General features: G+C 47.6%; 1 protein-coding gene across 1 annotated transcript in view; it reads right to left on the bottom strand.

Moving 5' to 3' along the window:
- LOC139239429 (ADP-ribose glycohydrolase MACROD1-like) overlaps positions 1-21,585 on the bottom strand; it is a 1,029,639-nt gene that overhangs the window by 18,383 nt on the left and 989,671 nt on the right. The window contains exons 9-10 of the mRNA XM_070868158.1: positions 11,963-12,044; positions 10,049-10,144 (exon numbers count right to left, since the gene is read on the bottom strand). Of these exons, the coding sequence (XP_070724259.1) occupies positions 10,049-10,144; positions 11,963-12,044 (178 nt within the window). The remainder of the gene's footprint in view (positions 1-10,048; positions 10,145-11,962; positions 12,045-21,585) is intronic.

The following is a 21,585-nucleotide window of genomic DNA, read 5'->3' as shown; positions in this document are numbered from 1 at the left end:
TCACTACTAGAGGGATCAAGGGGTATGGCGAGAAAGCAGGAATGGGGTACTGAAGTTGCATGTTCAGCCATGAACTCATTGAATGGCGGTGCAGGCTCGAAGGGCCGAATGGCCTACTCCTGCACCTATTTTCCATGTTTCTATGTTTTATAGTGAGAGGATTTGAGTATAGGAGCAGGGAGGTCTTGCTGCAGTTGTACAGGGCTTTGGTGAGGCCACACCTGGAATATTGTGTACAGTTTTGGTCTCCTAATCTGAGGGAGTGCAGCGAAGGTTCACCAGACTGATTCCCGGGATGGCAGGACTGACATATGAAGAAAGACTGGAGCGGCTAGGCTTTTATTCAATGGAATTTAGAAGAATGAGAGGGGAACTCATAGAAGCATGTAAAATTCTGACGGGATTGGACAGGTTAGATGCAGGAAGAATGTTCCCGATGTTGGGGAAATCCAGAACCAGGGGACACAGTCTAAGGATAAGGGGTAAGCCATTTAGGACCAAGATGAGGAGAAACTTCTTCACTCAGAGAATTGTGAACTTGTGGAATTCTCTACCGCAGAAAGTTGTTGAGGCCAGTTCGTTAGATATATTCAAAAGGGAGTTAGATGTGGCCCTTACGGCTAAAGGGATCAAGGGGTATGGCGAGAAAGCAGGAATGGGGTACTGAGGTTACATGATCAGCCATGATCATATTGAATGGTGGTGCAGGCTCGAAGGCCTACTCCTGCACCTATTTTCTATGTTTCTCATAGGGCGCTCCGAAGCCGGCTCCTTAGCAATGGATTTTCAGTTGCTCACACGGCCGAGCGCCCTGAGAGAAGTGTGGAATGCCTCCTTTAGCGCTCCGCTCCACTCTCAGGTCGCAGCTACCGAACTTGTTGCCTGCCGTTGCAAACCATTTCCCGGCGCAAAAATTACCGTCCTGCCGCCATTATCACCGTAAGGATCCTCCAACCGAAAATCCAGCCCGTGGTGTTTGAGAGACAATCCCTCCACAGCCCCTCTTCTTCCTGCCTACCAAAGGAATCTCCTCCAATCTTCTGTTCTTATCCGCTGCTATTCCGCCCTCTCCCCACTCCACCCTCGGTGACCTGCAGCTTTCTTTCCCCTACACGCCGAGACTCTCCCCAGCCTCCTTTGTCTTCTTGCATCCATCTCTGCCTTCAACATCTACCACCGACAGCGTCCACAGCCACTTCCCGTAGGCCGCCTTCTACTCCTGCCCTTTCCCCCTAGCCCACTTACCCCAAACTGGGAGTGCCTTGGGATATGCTGCGATGTAAACAACAACTTGTATTGAAAGAGCGCCTTTAACGTAGAAAAATGTCCAACGCCGCTTCACAGGAGTGTTACAAGACAAAAAATAATTTGACACCGAGCCACATAAGAAATTGCGGCAGATGACCAAAAGCTTGGTCAGAGAGGTCGGTTTTAAGGAGCGTCTTAAAGGAGGAGAGAGAGGTAGAGAGGTTTACGGAGGGAGTTCCAGAGCTTGGGGCCCAGGCAGCAGAAGGCACGGCCACCAATGGTGGAGTGATTATAATCAGGGATGCTCAAGAGGACAGAATTAGAGGAGCGCAGACACCTCGGGGGGGGGGGGGGGTTGTTTGGTTGAAGGAGATTACAGAGATAGGGAGCGGCGGGGCCATGGAGGGATTTGAAAATAAGGATGAGAATTTTGAAATCAATATAAAATCGATATTAAATGCGATATATAAATGTGCTGTTGTTGAAAATGGAGAACTGTGAGGTCTCCGCATCTCGGTGTCTGGCACATCAGTCTGATGTCTCCGATCTTCCACTTATTTTAGCGGTAAGATCCCTCAAATTATGGATCATGAGTTGCCATTTTTACTTCCCTTCCCTCCGGACGGTGCTGCTGGTTATGGGATCCAGTTCCACATGTACTGGGCACACTCTGGCACCGTCACACGAGCGCCCATTCTTCAGGTTTCAGTGTGGCATTAAATGCCCACGCTTTCCAGCAAGTGTCGCTGGGTGGAGATCAGGAGCAGGAACTCTGGCCAATTGTTGTTCCCAAGCACCACCCCTTCCCCCCTTCGACGCTGAAAAAGAAAGACTTGCATTTATATATCATCATAGGCGGTCCCTCGAACGAGGATAACTTGCTTCCACGAGAGTTCACAGATGTTTCAATGAAGGACCCGATGTTCCAGTCCTGAACTCCAGTTGAGGGGGGTGGAAGATGCCTGTGCGTGAATTTTTTGAACGTGTGGTGACCGTTGCACACCAGCCACCACACGGGCTTGAGAGAGCTAGGTTTTTATCCAGTGCCAAGGATTAACCAGGAGACCTGCTCGGCTGCACGGACCTAGTGCGCACATTATCACATGCATTTATATAGTGCCTTTCACAACCACGGACGTCTCAAAGCGCTTTACAGCCAATGAAGTGCTTTTTGTTGGAAGTGTAGTCACTGTTGTAATGTAGCTCTGAGGTAAGAACTATCGGCTATCAGTCAGAGGACCCATATTTGAAACGACCATCAGTCAGGCTCAATTATCCCTGCAGGCAAGGCTGAGCGAAGGAGTGGGGATATAACATGGAACGAGGAGAAAGAGCACGAGGAATTGAACAGCAACCTCTCCAGATTTGTGACAAGCTTTTAGTTGAAGCTCCCCTCATCACAACAATCTCTTCCACAGCTGGAGACAACACTGACGTTCCAGGTTTTGTTTCTGACGCAGATTCAACAAAAGAAAGCTTGTTGTGTGGCAGCTGTTCCGTCTCTCACCCCTAGCCTCTCATGTCTCCCTCTCTCTCTCTTTTTGTCCATTTTATCATACTGCAATGGTCAGTTCTCCTCTGAAGATTTCTCTCTCGTTCTTGCTCAGCTCGAATTGCTACCCTGCACACGATCACCCCTCCCCCGCGTTAAAATCGAAAGAAAGAATGTCTATCAGCTCCTTGCGTCCAATGAATTCGTTTTGGTTTCAGTCATTGCTGTTATGTCAGATAACATGGCAGTCAATCTGCACACAGCAAAAATCTCACAAACAGCAAACAAGATGACTGACTAGTTAATCCGTTTTTGGCAGCGGTCAATACTTATTACACCGGGCACTGCGCTTAACTCATTCTTTGCAGGATCTCCAAGCTGTCAAATTCCTCCCCTCCCTCCATCGTCCTACAAGTCAAAGGGCTAGAAATTCCATTGCATCTTCAGTTGGGGCGTTAACTTTTGAAAGGTAGAAAATATAGCTCCAGGCGCTAATGAGTCTCTTCTACCAGGAAATTCAGTTTTAGCACTCCAAGAGGGAGGTGGAGCGCTAAATCAAGTGCTAACCACTTCTCTCAGGGCGCTAAAGTCCAAGAGCGGGGCGGTAGCGGCAGTGTGCTGAACTCTGTGGAGGGCATTGCTACCGGCATCAGAGGCTACTTCCCTCGCTTAAAGGGAAGGGCCATTGATGCTGCACTTGCTGTTGTCGGCAGGTCTGCGTTGCAAGGCGACTGCCATTACAGCCCCAAACACTCTCAAACAGGGGAGGGCTCAGACATCTTGCACCAGTGAAACATTAAAAACTTTCAGCAGGTACCAGACTGGTGCAAAGAATAAAGATCGGTCTACCAGAAAACCATTCCCTTTAATGAGCGCTCCCCAAGCGGCCCGCCGAGTTGACGACGCCTCCTCTTCCTGCGGTTGTTCAACCTGCCGATACAGCAGGGGGCGGAAGGCAATTTCACATCCGGGGCGGTAACGGGGCGCTGCGTACTTTATGATGTCACGATCTGCGAGGCACCAGAGGCCCAGGCGGTAAATGTTAGCGCCAGAGCTAAACCGGCATTGAAGTTCGCGGGCATCGCTGCATTTGCCGCGTCCGGTTGCTAATGGGAAGCAGTAAGCAGCCGAACTTCTTTCCCCAAAGGCTTTAAAAGCCCAGTTTCACCTGGTCACGACTGATTCATCTCATCATCCCTCCTACTCTTTCCACTGCGGCCTTGGCCTGTTACCTGGGTGACTAGTGCAAAAGGTGTTTTTTTTTTATTCATTCAAGGGCATCGCCGGTAAGGCCAGCATTTATTGCCCATCCCTAATTGCCCTCAAGAAGGTGGTGGTGAGACAACTTTTTGAATACACCTCAGTTTCAGAGGGCAGTTAAGAGTCAACGACATTGTTGCAGGTCTGGAGTCACAAATAGGCCAGACCGGGTAAAGGTGGCAGATTTCCTCCTCTAAAGGACATTAGCGAACAGATGGGTCTTTCACAACAATCTGGTAGTTTCATGGTCACCATTATTGATACTAGCTTTTATATTCCAGATTTATTTAATTAACTGAATTTAAATTCCCCAGCTGCTGTGGTGGGATTTGAACTCGGGTCTCTGGATCATTAGTCCAGGCTTCTGGATTACCAGACCAGTAGCATAATCCTCCTACTACTGTACACCACATGGGAGGGAGTGCTGCACTGTCGGAGATACCGTCTTTCAGATGAGACGTTAAACCGAGGCCCCGTCAGCTCTCTCAGGTGAACGTAAAAAATCCGATGGCAGTATTTCGAAGAAGAGCAGGGGAGTTCTCCCCGGTGTCCTGGGGCCAATATTTATCCTTCAATCAACATAACAAAAAACAGATGATCTGGGTCATTATCACATTGCTGTTTGTGGGAGCTTGCTGTGCGCAAATTGGCTGCCGCATTTCCCACATTACAACAGTGACTACACTCCAAAAGTACTTCATTGGATGTAAAGCGCTTTAAGATGTCCAGTGGTTGTGAAAGGCGCTATATAAATGCAAGTCTTTCTTTCTTTTCTTGATTGAAAGCATGAGCAGAGAGAGAGAAAAAAAAACATGATGTGATACTGAAACAGGGGAAGATTTTAAAAACTGCGCCCAGGTTGAAAAATAAAGGGGTAGAAAAGTGACGGGGGCTGATGTACGAATGCTCGACACATGTCCATCCCACTGCACGCTCTGCTATTTGAACAGAATCAGGCGTTCACTTAATCAGGTGTCCTTCAGTTAATCAATGAACCTTCACGCAATTTACTGCAAATAATTAGAGATGTGGAGCGCTCACGTTCTGCACTGCAGAACCATGGCAACAGAATCAAATAAAGCCAAACAACACACGCTTAACAATTTGATCTCACACGACTCCCCCGATGGATCAGTAAATGATCAGCAATTCAGGCACCAGAACTGACCTCAGTGCCATTTTGCGCTAGGGATGAGGAGGGATGTGGGGGGCAGGGGAGGGTAAACAGCCAGGGTTCCCGCTCCTGATCGCAGGCTGGTGAGCCCTATTGGAAAGTGCGTGGGTTTGAATATCAGGCGAGGACAAGCATTGAACTTGGCTGTGATGCCCTTCATGATTGAATGGCCCACCTGCGATCAGCTAACTCAGCAGGGATCAGACGAACATGTTAAGAATGGGCACCCGAGTGCAAGGTTAAAGAGGTGTTGCTGCCCGTGGGACTGCTTTTGCAGTACCTTCAGGGGAGAAGGATCCCCCGAATGTGCCTGTTTGCGTGTTTCGTGTAACCAGCGAACTTTGACACGGCCTTTGTGCGAGGTTTAGTGCTGAGGCTCTCATTTCTCTGCACGGAACTGCCTCGTGAATGCATGCGGTGCTGTGCGACATTAGCCGCAGCGCACAAAGTAATTCAAATAAAATCCTGGAAAAGCCTGCTGGGCCGGGGTCAGGTCACGCCTCTATCTCCACGGGGATAGTGTGTGCAGTCACCTGCGGGAAGAGCCAGCACTCAGCAGGGATGGCTGCCAGTGCGCCTGCAGTTCCTGTTGAGTGCTCCTGCTCGCAGTCCGACAGAAGACAGAGCGAGAGATAATATTTAAGGGGGCAATTTGAACCGAGCAGTTTTAACTGGTTTTGCACCCTCCCCTGATACTGCTCTTCACTGATTTCAAGCGAGAATAAAATCGGGCGGGATGTAAAACTACATTGCACTCCATCGCGTTAGTTTCCCGACGGGCGGATTAGGTTAAAATTGATGCCCCCCCCACCCCGCCCCCCCGCTGCAAACATGCTATCTGTTGGTGCTTGAACCCTGCTGTATCAGCAGTGTGGGAGAGAGCGCCCATTACCTACATCTGCCACCCGTTAAATACTGGCACAATAAGGACTACACTCCACAGAAAGCAGATTCCTCAACTGCAGGGAATTACATAAGTACATGAGGGAGAAAGGAATAGAAAGACTTGGATTTATATAGCGCCTTTCATGACCACCGGATGTTTCAAAGTGCTTTACAGCCAATGAAGTACTTTTGGAGTGCAGTCACTGTTGTAATGTGGGGAACGCGGCAGCCAATTTGCGCACAGCAAGCTCCCAAAAACAGCAATGTGATAATAACCAGATAATCTGTTTTTGTTTTGTTGATTGAGGGATAAATATTGGCCCAAGGACACCAGGAGAACTCCCCTGCACTTCTTCGAAATAGAGCTTGAGGGAGCAGACGGGGCCTCGGGTTTAATGTCTCATCCGAAAGACGGTATCTCCGAGAGTGCAGTGCTCCCTCAGCACGGCACTAGAATGTCAGCCTGGATTGTTTGTGCTCAGGTCCCTGGAGTGGGACTTGAACCCACAACCTTCTGACCCAGAGGCGAGTGTGCTACCCACTGAGCCACAGATCGGGTGAGACGAAGGAGCGGGAGGAAGATCGTATGGAGCATAAATAGAGGCACAGACCTGGTGGGCCGAAGGCCTGTTTTTGTGCTGCAAATTCTATGGGGTCGAATTTCTGCGCTGCCGTTTTTGAGGTGGTGACACAGCCTGAAGGGCCAGCCGGTAATCACCGCCTCAAACTGCCAAATTCAGTTTTGCCGCCCAAAGATGAGAGAGCAGCACTAAAAGAGGCGTTGTACACTTGTCCTCGGGCGTCGACAGAGCGCTAGCTCAGGAGGGACGACTGAATTTCCCGACGGTGGGCTGTTGGAAATCGTGAAAGTTTACTAAAATTTATCTGACCCACAAGCACACCTTCCCACTGATGCCACTAATACATAAATGCTGAAAAAAATTAAAGATAACATCTTATCTTGGTCTCTGGACGGTACCCGCCCCGGGAGTCCCGATGTCCCCCAATCTTTCCCAGTCGGTATGAACACCTGCCGCTAAGGCCACCGAGCCTACCGAATATCGCAGCCGCGGTGGTAAGGGGGCGTTGCATGCTCGATGACGTCACCACGTGGGTGGCGGGCGAGCGCGCAGCGGTACGTCTTGGCACCGCGCCCACCGCCCAAATACATTTCCCGTGAGCCAAGGTTCCCGGTCACCGCCAATGGTGAGCACTTAGCTGCCCGTTAGACGCCCCTCTTCTGTGGCAACGGGTGGCGTTAGGAACGGAATTTCGGCCCCAATTTAATCATAAAATATTGTAATTTAGTGCGGCATATCGCCTGCTCCCCTCACCTTCACCCTTTCCTCTGCCATGCGGTTCACTCGGTTCTTCTCGTACCTTGTCCGGAGGGCGCTGATTCCTACTGGGCTATGGTTCCACTGGTTCATAAACACAATACCAGCACTGAGCTAATCTCGTGAATTGTCTATTGGATTTTAATGTTCAGCCAGATAGATTTTAAAAATTTATCGCCTAGTTTATTGCAAAGTCAGGTGTTCACTAATCAGTTTTATGTCTTCAGTTATGGGTAGCATTTAAAGGAAAGATAGAATTGCTGTTAATATAGCCTCTTTCACACCCTCAGGATGTTCCAAAGCCCTACACAAACAACAAATTACTTTTGAAATCTCACTATTGCATTCTAGGCAAATGCAGCAGCCAATTTGCACACAGTAAGGTCCCACAAACAACATTGAGATAAATAACCAGTTAATCTGTTTTGGTGCTGTTAGTTGAGGGATCTATTGTTGGCCAAAACGCCAGGAGAAGTCCCCTGTTCCTCTTCAAATCATGTCGTGCCCTCTTTTATATTCACCGAAAGAAGCCGATGGGGTCGCAGTTTAATGTCTCATCTGAAAGATGGCACCTTCAACAATGCAGCACTTCTTCGGCCTAGCATTGGAGTATCCGCCAAGATTATATTTGGGGTGGAATTTGAGTCCACAGCTTTCTGTCTCAGAGTCGAAAATAATACCGACTGGCAAGTAGCCTGTAGGACCCTGAAGCGGACAACATGCATCTTCCAAAGGTTTGACCCGTGTGTTAGAAAAGTAGTGATCGGAAAACCGCCTGTTTTAAAATTAAGGCATACTGTTGAGGCAAAGTACAGGGAGCTTTCCTCATGAAAAAGTGGAAACTGGAAATCAATCCGGAAAAGTGTGAGGTAATGCATTTGGGCAGGGGCAACAAGGCAAGGGAATACACAATAAATGGTAGGATATTGAGAGGTATAGAGGAACAGTGGGATCTTGGAGTGCATGTCCACAGATTCCTAAAGGTAGCAGGACGGGTAGATAAGATGGTTAAAATGGCATATGGAATGCTTTCCTTTAATAGTTGAGGCATGGGATACAAGAGCAGGGAGGTTATGCTTGAACTGTATAAAACACTAGTTATGCCACAGCTGGAGTACTGCGTGCAGCTCTGGTCACCACATTACAGGAAGGATGTGATTGCACTGGAGAGGGTACAGGGGAGATTTACCAGGATGTTGTCTGGACTGGAGAATTTTAGCTACAAGGAAAGATTGGATAGGCTGGGGTTGTTTTCTTTGGAACAGAGGAGGCTGAGGGGAGATTTAATTGAGGTGTATAAAATTATGAGGGGCCGAGATAGAGTGGATAGGAAGGACCTATTTTCCTTAGCATAGGGGTCAATAACCAGGTGGCATAGATTTAAAGTAAGTGGTAGGAGGTTTATAGGGGAGATGAGAAAAAAGCATTTCACCCAGAGGGTGGTGGGGGTCTGGAACTCACTGCCAGAAACCCTCACCACATTTAAAAAATACTTGGATGTGCTCTTGTAACCTACAGGGCTACGGACCGAGAGCTGGAAAGTGGGATTTTTCGACCGACAAGGACACGATGGGCTGAGTGGCCCCCTTCTGTGTCATAATTTTCTATGATTCTATGAAGAGGGGTACAGATGCACGATTTGGCCCATCTAGTTAATTCCTCCAAAGAAACCTATGGAGCCCCATCAAAGCATTTAACTGCTCTTTAATGACCCAGAGACCATTCCAGATATTAATCCATCTTGCCTTTTACCAATTGTGCCTGTCTTCCTTTGCCGTATTCCTCGGATTCCATTCCTCCCAGAGTCTTGCCTCTCGTTGCAGCTGTAGTTTTTTTAATCACTCAGTTCCCCAACATTAAGGATCAGTTCTGTAGCCCTTCTCTGCACTGCTTCAAGGCTTGGATTTTTCCCTGTCCAAGTTTAGCTGTGCTGTACCTGCCCTGGGAGTGTTTGATGGGACAGTGTAGAGGGAGCTTTACTCAGTATCTAACCCCCTGTACCTGCCCTGGGAGTGTTTGATGGGACAGTGTAGAGGGAGCTTTACTCTGTATCTAACCCCGTGCTGTACCTGCCCTGGGAGTGTTTGATGGGACAGTGTAGAGGGAGCTTTACTCTGTATCTAACCCGTGCTGTACCTACCCTGGGAGTGTTTGATGGGACATTGTAGAGGGAGCTTTACTCTGTATCTAACCCCGTGCTGTACCTGCCCTGGGAGTGTTTGATGGGACAGTGTAGAGGGAGCTTTACTCTGTATCTAACCCCGTGCTGTACCTGCCCTGGGAGTGTTTGATGGGACATTGTAGAGGGAGCTTTACTCTGTATCTAACCCCGTGCTGTACCTGCCCTGGGAGTGTTTGATGGGACAGTGTAGAGGGAGCTTTACTCTGTATCTAACCCGTGCTGTACCTACCCTGGGAGTGTTGGATGGGACAGTGTAGAGGGAGCTTTACTCTGTATCTAACCCCGTGCTGTACCTGCCCTGGGAGTGTTTGATGGGACAGTGAGAGGGAGCTTTACTCTGAATGCTCGACAGGACAGTATAGTGGGAGTTTTATTAAAAAAAAAGGGAAGTGGAGGCTGAGGGAAGTGGATGTCTTGTCGTTTCTGCAAGGCCATAAATCACCAAACCGCAATAAAGTGCAGACACAAACCTTGTTTGTTCCCAACTTTCAGCATTTTCTCAGTCTGGTTTTCATCTTGATCAGCAGTGTTGGCTTTCTCCTTCGGAGGCTCTGGAGTAACAGCAGCTGGAGATAAATGAAAACCATAAGACAATGTGATCGCACCACTGACATAGGGAGATGGCTGTTTCTTTTTCATTCGTCGGTCCCCCCTACATCCAGTGTCGTTCAGTCGGGAGGGTCGCTGCTGGGGCCTTTGGCCAGCCTCTCCAGTAACTCCCGTGAGAGCTCAGTGGGTAAATGCACCAGGTTATCTAGTACTGCCCTAAACCAGCGGTCCCAGGTTCATAGAAACATAGAAATTTACAGCGCAGAAGAAGGCCATTTCGGCTCATCGTGTCTGCGCCGGCCGACAAAGAGCCACACAGCCCTTGTTCAGCAGCGCTGAAGGTTACATACAAACCCACGAACAATAACGGAAAGGCAAAGAGCACCCAGCCCAACCAGTCTGCCCCACACCACTGCAACACCCCTTATACTAAAAACATCGACACTCCACGCCATGTGATCTCCTGGGAGAGGCAAAAACCAGAAAAAACCCAGGCCAATTTCGGGAGAAAAAATCTGGGAAAATTCCTCTCCAACCCATCCAGGCGATCGAAACTAGTCCAGGAGATCACCCTGGCCGTATTCTATTCCCTGCAGTACTTACCATTATATCTGCTCCGTCCAACAAAAGGTCATCCAGTCTAATCCCAATTACCAGCTCTAGGTCCGTAACCCTGCAGGTTACTGCACTTTAAGTGCCCATCCAACCATCTCTTAAAAGTGGTGAGGGTTTCTGCATCCACCACTCTTCCAGGCAGCGAGTTCCAGATCCCCACAACCCTCTGTGTAAAGAAGTCTCTCCTAAAATCCCCTCTAAACCTTCCACCAACCACCTTAGTTTCCAGTCTGGGTTAGTTGATCATACTCGGAGAATGGGGAACGATAATTGGACTCGATGTGTCTAACATAGGCTGGTGGGGGGGAAACAGACAGATTCCTGCTCTTCAATGCTATCCGGTGACTCTCCTGATGGGCATCAGGCGAGGACGTTATCAGGTTCAGCTGTGATGCTCATCCACATTGAATAGCCTGCCAATGCAGGCACACTCACTCCTCATCACTCTTCATCAGGGCCTTGACTTGTGACACTGTTCACAATACCCATCATTAATAAGAACATAAGAATTAGGAGCAGGAGTAGGCCATACAGCCCCTCGAGCCTGCTCTGCCGAGCACTTTCCCGTTCGATCTCCATATCCCTCGATTCCCCTAGGCTCCAAAAATCTATCTATCTTGAATATACTCAGAGACTGAGCATCCACAGCCCTCTGGGGTAGAGAATTCCAAAGATTCACCACCCTCTGAGTGAAAAAATCCTTCCTCATCTCTGCCTTGAATGGCCGACCCCTTATCCTGAGACTGTGACCCCTGGTTCTAGATTTTCCAGCCCGGGGGAAACAACCTCTCAGCATCTACCCTGTCAATCCCTTTCAGAATCTTGTATGTTTCAATGAGATCACCTCTCATTCTTCTAAACTCCAGAAAGTATAGGCCCATTCTACACAACCCCTCATCATAAGACAGCCTTCTCATCCCAGGAATCAATCTAGTGAACCAAGTGTATCCTTCTTTAGATACGGAGACCAAAACTGTGCACAGTACTCCAGGTGTGGTCTTACCAAGACCCTGTACAGTTGTAGCAAGACTTCCTTACTCTTATACTCCAACCCCCTTGTAATAAAAGCCAACATGCCATTTGCCTTCCTTATTGCTTGCTGTACCTGTACGAGTTTTCTGTTTCTTTGCTGTTGCGTTTGATTGATGCTCTTATGTATTCAAATCTTATTCTGTTACGTTAGCAAGAAAATTCTAAAGTGAAATGTTAAGATCTCTTACCATACGGGAAGTAAAATGGCATCTTCTCCTTGTAGATGTTGTGATCGATTTTCAGATAGACACAGAATATAATGCGGTCAAACTGGAAAAGACACAATCCATCAGCTCTTACCAGTCAGCACTGTACATTATACTCTATCAGAGCATGCATTTCATCTGTCCATTATATCCCTCTATAGACATGCAGCTGTAATATCACATAAGAAATAGGAGCTGTAGGAGGCCATTCGGCCCCTCAAGCCTGCTCCATCATCAATAAGATTGTGGCTGATCTTCTACCTCAATTCCACTGTCCTGCACTGTCTCCATATCCCTCAATTCCCTTAATATTCAAAAATCTAGCTATCTCTATCTTGAATATACTCAAAGACTGAGCCTCCACAGCCCTCTGGGGTAGAGAATTCCAAAGATTCACCCACCCTCTGAGTGAAGAAATTCCTCCTCATCTCAGTCCTAAATGGCCAACCCCTTATTCTGACACTGTGTGACCCCTGGTTCTAGACTCCCCAGCCCGGGGGAAACACCCTCCCTGCATCTACCCTGTCAAGCCCTGTAAGAATTGTGTGTGTTTCAATGAGATCACCTCTCATTCTTCTGAACTCTAGAGAATATCGGCCCAGTCTGCTCAATCTCACCTCATAGGACAATCCCCCCATCCCAGGAATCACACTGGTGAACCTTCGCTGCACTCCCTCTATGGCAAGTATATCCTTCCTTAGGTAAGGAGGCCCAAACTGTACACAATACTCCAGGTGTGGTCTCACCAGGGCCCTATATAACTGCAGTAAGAAGTCTTTATTGTTATAATAAAGTCCTCTTGCAATAAAGGCCAACCTACCATTTGCTTTCTTAATTGCTTGCTGTACCTGCATATTAACTTTCAGCGACTGGTGTACAAGGACACGAGAAGTTGTGCTCCCAGTGCTGTGGAATTAAGAGCAAGTTTCGAGGATGTAAATACTGTATGAGGGCGCTCGATCTCAGCCTGGCATTGAGAAGCATGCCAAGTGAAAGCCAGTCGCTTTCTTACAATCGAGGGAGGGAAGGTTACCTTCGTATTAACTCCCTTACAGACTGCCTGGGAATTAATAAAGACTCATGGCACATGTAGTTCAGAACCTTTCAAATCTACTGCACTTCAGCTTCACCTGTACTGTTGGTTTCTGTTGATCTCCTCCCCTTATGATCTCTTAGACATTTCATTTCCTCTGTAGTCTGTCATTGGAGTCCTGGATCAGATGAAGTGATTGTCAGATACAAACCATCGAATGGATCAATACTGAACCATTGCCCTTCTACCTGCTCCCTTCCCACTGTCCAGGGACCCAACCACTCCTTCCAGGTGAAACAGCGATTGACTTCTATTTCTTGCAATGTAGTATGCTGTATTCACTGCTCACAATGCGGTCTGTTCTATGTTGGGGAGACCAAACGCAGATTGGGTGACCGCTTTGCAAAAACTCCGTTAGTCGGTAAGCGTGATCCCGAGCTTCCTGCCTGTCACTTTAATTCCCCACTCCGCTCCTGCTCTGATCTCTCCGTCCTTGGCCTCCTACACTGTTCCAATGAAGCTCAACGTAAGCTTGAGAAACAGCACCTCATCTTCCGTTCAGGCACTTTACAGCCTTCTGGACTCAACATCGAGTGCAACAATTTCAGATCATTAACCTCCGCCCCTATTTTTTTTCTGTTTTTTTTCTCTCTTTCTCCCGGCAGCTGTCGATGATTCTGCCATCTCCATTTTCACCGTATCTAGACTCATCTTTTGTTTCTTATCTTGTCCCGTTACCATCTCCTTTTGCGTCGCACCATCATCCCTTTTGTCTCTTAACATAGAAATATAGAAAATAGGTGCAGGAGTAGGCCATTCGGCCCTTCGAGCCTGCACCACCATTCAAATGATCATGGCTGATCATGCAACTTCAGTATCCCATTCCTGCTTTCTCTCCATACCCCTTGATCCCTTTAGCCGTAAGGGCCACATCTAACTCCCTTTTGAATATGTCTAACGAACTGGCCTCAACAACTTTCTGTGGTAGAGAATTCCACAGGTTCACAATTCTCTGAGTGAAGAAGTTTCTCCTCATCTCGGTCCTAAATGGCTTTCCCCTTATCCTTAGACTGTGACCCCTGGTTCTGGACATCCCCAACATCGGGAACATTCTTCCTGCATCTAACCTGTCCAATCCCGTCAGAATTTTATATGTTTCTATGAGATCCCCTCTCATTCTTCTAAATTCTAGTGAATACAGGCCCAGTCGATCCAGTCTCTCCTCATATGTCAGTATTGCCATCCCGGGAATCAGTTCGATGAACCTTCGCTGCACTCCCTCAATAGCAAGAATGTCCTTCCTCAGATTAGGAGACCAAAACTGAACACAATATTCCAGGTGAGGCCTCACTAAGGCCCTGTACAACTGCAGTAAGACCTCCCTGCTCCTATACTCAAATCCCCTAGCTATAAAGGCGAACATGCCATTTGCTTTCTTCACCGCCTGCTGTACCCGCATGCCAACTTTCTGCCTGCCACCCTATTACAGACCTTCCCTTTTGCTCATTTCTCTCCCCTTTCCCTGCCTCTGCACTTGCTTAAAAACCTGTAATGTCCAGTTCTGATGAAGGGTCATTGACCTGAAACGTTAACTCTGTTTCTCTCTCCACAGACGCTGCCTGACCTGCTGAGATGTCCAGCAGTTTCTGTTTTTATTTCAGATTTCCAGCTTCTGCAGTATTTTGCTTTTGTGTGGCTGTGCCATTGCAAGCCGGCCAGCCCGCCTCTCAGCTAGAGTACGGTGCATCGCTGCAGGAGGGTCAAAATAGTGGCTAAAGGGGAACAGAAATAGAAGCAGCATCCACCTTAGTGCTAAATCAGACTGAACAGGAAACCTCGAGCTCAATCCTCAGTCTGGGCTGAGGTGGCTGATCAGACCATGGGAGTGTTCGAGGTACCGTGAGCATCTTTGAGCAAGGAGGGGGGAATAAATATCAGCCAGGATGTCTGCTCCTGATCACCATCTACTGTCTCCTGCTAGAAACAACAACAGCTGATATTTATATAGCACCTTTATTACAAGGCGCTTCACAGGGATATTATGAGATTTAAAAATTTGACACCGAGCCGCACAAGGAGAAATCAGCGCACTGGTCAAAGAGGTCGGTTTTAAGGAGCGTCTTGAAGGAGGAAAGAGAGGTAGAGAGGTGAAGAGGTTTAGGGAGGGAGTTCCAGAGCTTGGAGCCCAGGCAACAGAAGGCACGGCCGCCGATGGTGGAGCGATTATAATCAAGGATACTCAAGAGGGCAGAATTAGAGGAGCGCAGAGATCTCGGGGGGTTGTGAGGTTGGAGGAGATTCATCATCATAGGTAGTCCCTCGAAACGAGGATGACTTGCTTCCATGCCGAAAAGGGATGAAGGACCTAATATTCCAGATCCCGAACTACATGTTGAAGGGTGGAAGATGCCTGTGCGTGGATTTATTTAACGTGGGATGACTGTTGCACATCAGCCACCACGCGGGCTTGACAGAGCTAGGCCTTGGTCCAGTGGCAAGGGTTAACCAGGACGACTGGAGACCTGCTCTACTGCACGGACCAAGTGTGCACACATATCGCAGTGTGGGCTGGCCCTGGGCCCCTGGCCCCGAACTCACGCCTCTCCTAGGCCCTGATCACATCCCTCCACAGTCTCTCGCCGCTCCTGCTGTACCTGCCCACGCTCCAATCACCGACCTGGACCTTGATGACATCTCTCCTCGCCGCCGTCGCAGCCCCTGCTACTCCCTGAAGTAGTATGCCTCCAGGCTGCTCCCAGGTGCCGCACCTCCACTCCTTTTATGGCCCCAACCTGCCGCTGGCGTGCTCACGCAGGTCGGGGCCTCAGAACATCACGAGCCAACAGACGGAATTCCCGAGGCGAGGCTCGACTGAGAGAGAGGGGCAAAAACTGAAGCTTCGCTGCTCCAAGGAGAACAACCCCAGCTTCTCCAGTCTCTCCACGTCACGGAGGAGATTACAGAGATAGAGGGAGGGGGCAAGGCCTTGAAGAGATTTGAAAACAAGGATGAGAATTTTGAAATCGAGGCGAGCACAGGGGGTGATGGGTGAGCGGGACATGGTTGGAGTTTTGGATCACCTCTAATTTACGTAGGGTAGGATGTGGGAGGCCAGCCAGGAGTGGAGGGAAGAAAAAATAAATATGTCGGCTTCACAAGACGAGGAAATACGAGTCATGTGATAGGTATCGTATGAACAACGACGGACAGGAAGAGACCCTCTGGTCCATCCAGCCTGTCCCACACAATTCTGATACCTTGTGCACCACGATATACACACACTCTAAACCATGTGTCAGGGCTAACATTCTCTTGTTAACTTGCTGCATTACAGTAGAATGTTTAGCCGGCCATGTGTTACATGACACAGGAGAGGATGGAGGGTAACTTGAGCAGGGGAATTCTCCTGCTGTCCTGACTAACGTTTATCTCTCGACCAGCACCACTAGGAAACAGTTTACTGAGTCACGTATCTCACTGCTGTTTGTGGGAGCTTGCTGTGCGCACAAATTGGCTCCTGCGTGTCCCTACCGCACCTCGAAAGTACTTTATTGGATGTGAAGTGCTTTGGGACATCCAGAGGCTGTGAAAGGCACTGTAGACAACCAACATATTCAATGACCCTTTATTGCAAAGGGGATGGAGTATAAAAGCAGGGAAGTCTTGCTACAGTTATACAGGGTATTGGTGAGGCCACACTTGGAATACTGCGTGCAGTTTTGGTTTCCATATTTACGAAAGGATATACTTGCTTTGGAGGCAGTTCAGAGAAACAAAAAAACAGAAACATAGAAAATAGGTGCAGGAGTAGGCCATTCGGCCCTTCTAGCCTGCACCGCCATTCAATGAGTTCATGGCTGAACATGCAACTTCAGTACCCTATTCCTGCTTTCTCACCATACCCCTTGATCCCCTCGGTTGATTCCGGGGATGAGGGGGCTGACTTATGAGGAAAGGTTGAGTAGGTTGGGCCTCTACTCATTGGAGTTCAGAAGAATGAGAGGTGATCTTATCGAAATGTGTAAGATTATGAGGGGGCTTGACAAGGTGGATGCAGAGAGGATGTTTCCACTGATGGGGGAGACTAGAACTAGGGGGCATGATCTTAGAATAAGGGGCTGCCCATTTAAAACTGAGATGAGGAGAAATTTCTTCTCTCAGAGGGTTGTAAATCTGTGGAATACGCTGCCTCAGAGAGCTGTGGAAGCTGGGACTTTGAAAAAATTTAAAGACAGAAATAGGCAGTTTCTTAAATGATAAGGGAATAAGGGGTTATGGGGAGCGGGCGGGGAAGTGGAGCTGAGTCCATGATCGGATCAGCCATGATCTTGTTAAATGGAGGTGCAGGCTAGAGGGGCCGTATGGCCTACTCCTGCTCCTATTTCTCATGTAACCCCTTTCTTTAAAAATAGCAGTCGCATTTGAAGCGATGACCAGTCATGATCTAACTGAATAGCGGGACAGGCTCGAGGGGCTGAATGGCCTCCTGTTCCGATGCATGTTCCTATGTGAACAGCAATGGGCACAACAGGTTAGAACATAAGAAATATGCCCGAAGAAGGTTCAGACGCTCCCTATTTTCCAACAAAACCTTTTAATATAGAATGGAGTGTATTTTTAATACTGTAATAAAACAGTTTTTTTTCATCTGTCTTGCAGTCTTGCAGCTTATTGCGCTTACCCAAGGGCACGTCCGCGATTATGAGGAGCTGGCGTATAACCACCCCCCCCCCCCGCACCACGAAAATACAGAAAGCTCCGGCCGACTACCGCCAGAGAATCAGCCCTCATTTCTTATCGCAGCTCAACACCCGACGCTGCCCGCTGCAGAATTCATTTCGGAGAGAGATTTACACGTTGCGTGAAGTTTCAATTAACCAACAAATTCACTACCTCGCAGTTTAAAGCAGGGCCCCCTGCTGACACTGACAGGAGCGTTTGTTGCATCGATCCGAGGTGGGGGGGGGAGAAACCACACAAAATGATATTCATTCGCTCAGAGACTAAAATGAAAAGGGTCATTATAATTAAACTGGGTTTCATATGCCTTCAAACACAATGAACGCATGCAGTGGCTGCACGCAAAGCCTTTATCAACAGGCACTCAAGAAAGGACACTCTTCGAGGTCACTGCATTTAACTGTAATTATTTGCCTTTGAAACGGAATTGAATTCATTTCCCTGCCAGCGTAGATGAACTGTTGTCAAGATGATAGGAACCTCCATTTCGCTTCACATCTTTATCTTGATGCCAAGTGAGGACAGAGAAGGTGAGGCGAGATGCTCTCCCTGCCTATATCACTCTATATGTAACCGAAGCAATTAACCATGGACAAAATCCCGGATTTTCAGTCTTCAGCTATGTAGCTGAGGTGGCCACCAGAAATACAAACACGGTTAAAAGCAGCAACAGGCACCTATCACATGTCACTAAAAGTAGTGACGCAGGTTCATAAGGCCATAAAAAAAAACAACAAAATCACTGGGCTTTATTTCTAAAAGGATAGAATTGAAAAGCAGAGCAGTTGCGTTAAACTGGTATCGAACCTTGGTAGACTGTAATATAAGCTCCACATAGTGGATTACTGCTCTACCTAGTGGACTACTGTGGTAATGCAACTGTTAATGTTTATAAAATAAAAGCATCAGGTGACTCGATCACCATCAGATAGACAAGTAGAGTACCAGTAGCAAATCCTTCATGTACTAGAAACAAGTCCAAGGGAAAGTCAGTATTTAAGTCTGAGTCCAAGTCAGGCAGACAAACAGGCTGAAGTTGTAGAGAGTTCAAATGTTGCAGAGAGATCAAGGGCATCCCTTGGAGGAAAACTTTCCTCAGGTTCAGCCTAGAATGAGTTAAGTTCAACACTGTGTTTGGTAGGTTCTGATCAAGAGCGAAGGTATCCTCTTTGAAACAGAAAACCAGTGGTTAAGTTTGATTTGTAAATATGGCAAAATAAGTCCCTATCTTTTGTTATGTATAACCATGTAAGTTATGTATGATAATTATTTTGTTATAATTACTTCTTCATTAAGGAGGGAGAAGTGCAATATAGCTCCACCGAGTGGACTACTGTGGTAATGCAACTGCTAATGTTTATACAATAAAAGCATCAGGTGACTAGGTCACCTGACAAGTTCCTACAGAGCCATCTTGAGTATGTGTGCTTTAGTGATGTGGTAAGAAGATCTCACATAGATTGCACTTGGAGTTACTGTGTACAGTTCTGCTCTCCATATTATATAAAGAACATAGAGGCACCAGAGAAGGCCGAAAAAATATATACTAGTATGATATCAGAGGTTATACCTATCAGGAAAGATTGAACAGGCTGGGGCTCTTTTCTCTAGAAAGATAGAGGTCTTTAAAATTATGAAAGGGTTCGAAAGGGTAGATATAGAGAAGATGTTTCCACTTGCGTGTGAGACCAGGGGACCATAAATATAAGTCACCAATAAATCCAATAGGGAATTCAGGAGAAACTTCTTTACCCAGAGAGTGGTGAGAATGTGGAACTTGTTACCACAGGGAGGAGTTGAGGCGAATGCCACTGGATGCATTTAAAGGGAAGCTGGATAAATACATGAGGGAGAAGGGAAAAGAAGGATATGCTGATGGGGTGAGGTGAAGTAGGGTGAGAGGAGGCTTGTGTGGAGCATAAACGACATAGATCTATGTGCTTGATGGCCTGTTTCTGTGCTGTAAATACTTCGTAATATATGTCGCAGGGACACGTTAATATATTATTCTCCTTCCTTCTTTCTCCTCCCAGCTGCCAGGCTAATAGACTTGTAGATGTTTTCTCTTGGGTTCTACAACTATGAAGGTGACACTATCTCAACATTCACAGAAATAGGGCAAGCCCTCTGCAGGCCTTATAGATTTAATAAAGAGCTTTCACTATCGCTAGGAAGGCTGGAATAGGCCAACCTCGGGGCAGATTGCTTGTACGTAAGATAGTCCAAAGGGGCTTGGAACAGCTGGGTCAATGAGAAGGGAGGTTTCTTGTTCCCCCCACCCCCTCGCCACTTAGCCCAGCACCCAATAATCACTATCGGCGAGATCTGCTAACTCAGCTCAGGCCAGGGATCGGACTTGGATCCTGGCTCAATACCCCAAGCACAGTGCACTCACCAAACCGAACCATTGTGGTGCTTTAAGAACCTAAGAACTAGAAGTAGGAGTTGGCCATACGGTCCCTTGAGCCTGCTCCGCCATTCAATGGGTGATACTGAGGCTCTGGAAAGAGTGCCAAGTCTAAAGCATCTTAGTTATCAAGATAGGTTAAAAGAGTTGGGACTCTTTACCGTAGAGCAGTGTAGACTTAGGGGGCTGTATGACTGAGGTTTATAAGATAATGAAGGGAATAAACAGTGTTCCAGCTGACAGTTTATTTGAATTAAATAGGTGAGGCAGGACCAGGGGGCATATATTAAGTTATATAAGGCTGGGTCTAGGTTAGACATCAGGAGGTGGTTCTTTTCCCAGAGAGCAGTCGACCTCTGGAACAAGCTGCTGTCTCGTGTGGTGGATGCAAACTCACTGAATTCCTTCGAGCGAGAGCTGCATTTGTTTCTGGCTACGGTGGAGATCGCCTCTTACAGAAGGCAGGCACTGCAGGGAATTCAAGGCCAGAGTGATCTCCTGGACTAGTTTCAATCGCCCAAATGGGTCGGAGAGGAATTTCCCAGATTTTTTCCCCCAAATTGGTCTGGGTTTTTAATCTGTTTTTTGCATCTCCCAGGGGATCACATGGTTTCAGGTATGGTGGAGTGTGTTGTGATACACAAGGTATCGCAATTGTGTGGGACGGGACCGATGGACCAGAGGATCTTTACCTGTACGTATGTTTTTAATAAAATCATGGCTGATCACCGACCTTAACTCCACTTTCCTGCATGATCCCTTGATTCCCCTAGACTCCAAAAATCTATCGATCTCAGCCTTGAATATATTCAGAGACAACATCCACAGCCCTCTGGGGCAGAGAATTCCAAAGATTCACCACCCTCTGAGTGAAGAAATTCCTCCTCATCTCAGTCCTAAATGACCGACCCCTTTACTGCAGAATCTCCCACCGGCATACCTCCCGTGTGCGAGGTACTGGATCATGAACGGTAAAATAACAGTAACATTCCTCCCCCACACCATTCCATAATGACAGTGCCACAGATTAAAAGCAATGTGCATTTAAAAGGAGGCCATAATTCAGGACTAAGTGGCTATAAATTGGCAGTGTGACAGATAGTGTGTTTAGTATTCAAAGAGGCTGTTTACTGAGTGCACATGAACCTGACGTGTGTATTCCGGGTCAGCTCTCTCCACAGATGCTGCCTGACCCGTTGAGATTTCCAGCATTTTCTGTTTTTATTACAACAAAAACAAAGTTGGGCCAATTTTCATGATTTAACCCCACAGGAAATTCCCATTCTCTGGGCACAACGGTCAGGAAAAAAAGAGTGCACAGTCCTGCTATGCCGGGTCCGTTCCCTGATTGCTTTGCCCTGGCCTCGAGGCTGCAATACGCACATTCCCATCATCCAGAGGTAAATGAAAGGGGAGGCGAAGTTC

The sequence above is a fragment of the Pristiophorus japonicus genome, chromosome 27 (genome assembly GCF_044704955.1).
Source record: "Pristiophorus japonicus isolate sPriJap1 chromosome 27, sPriJap1.hap1, whole genome shotgun sequence".
NCBI classification, from domain to species: Eukaryota; Metazoa; Chordata; class Chondrichthyes; family Pristiophoridae; genus Pristiophorus; species Pristiophorus japonicus.
This window is presented reverse-complemented; position numbering and strand designations above follow the sequence as displayed.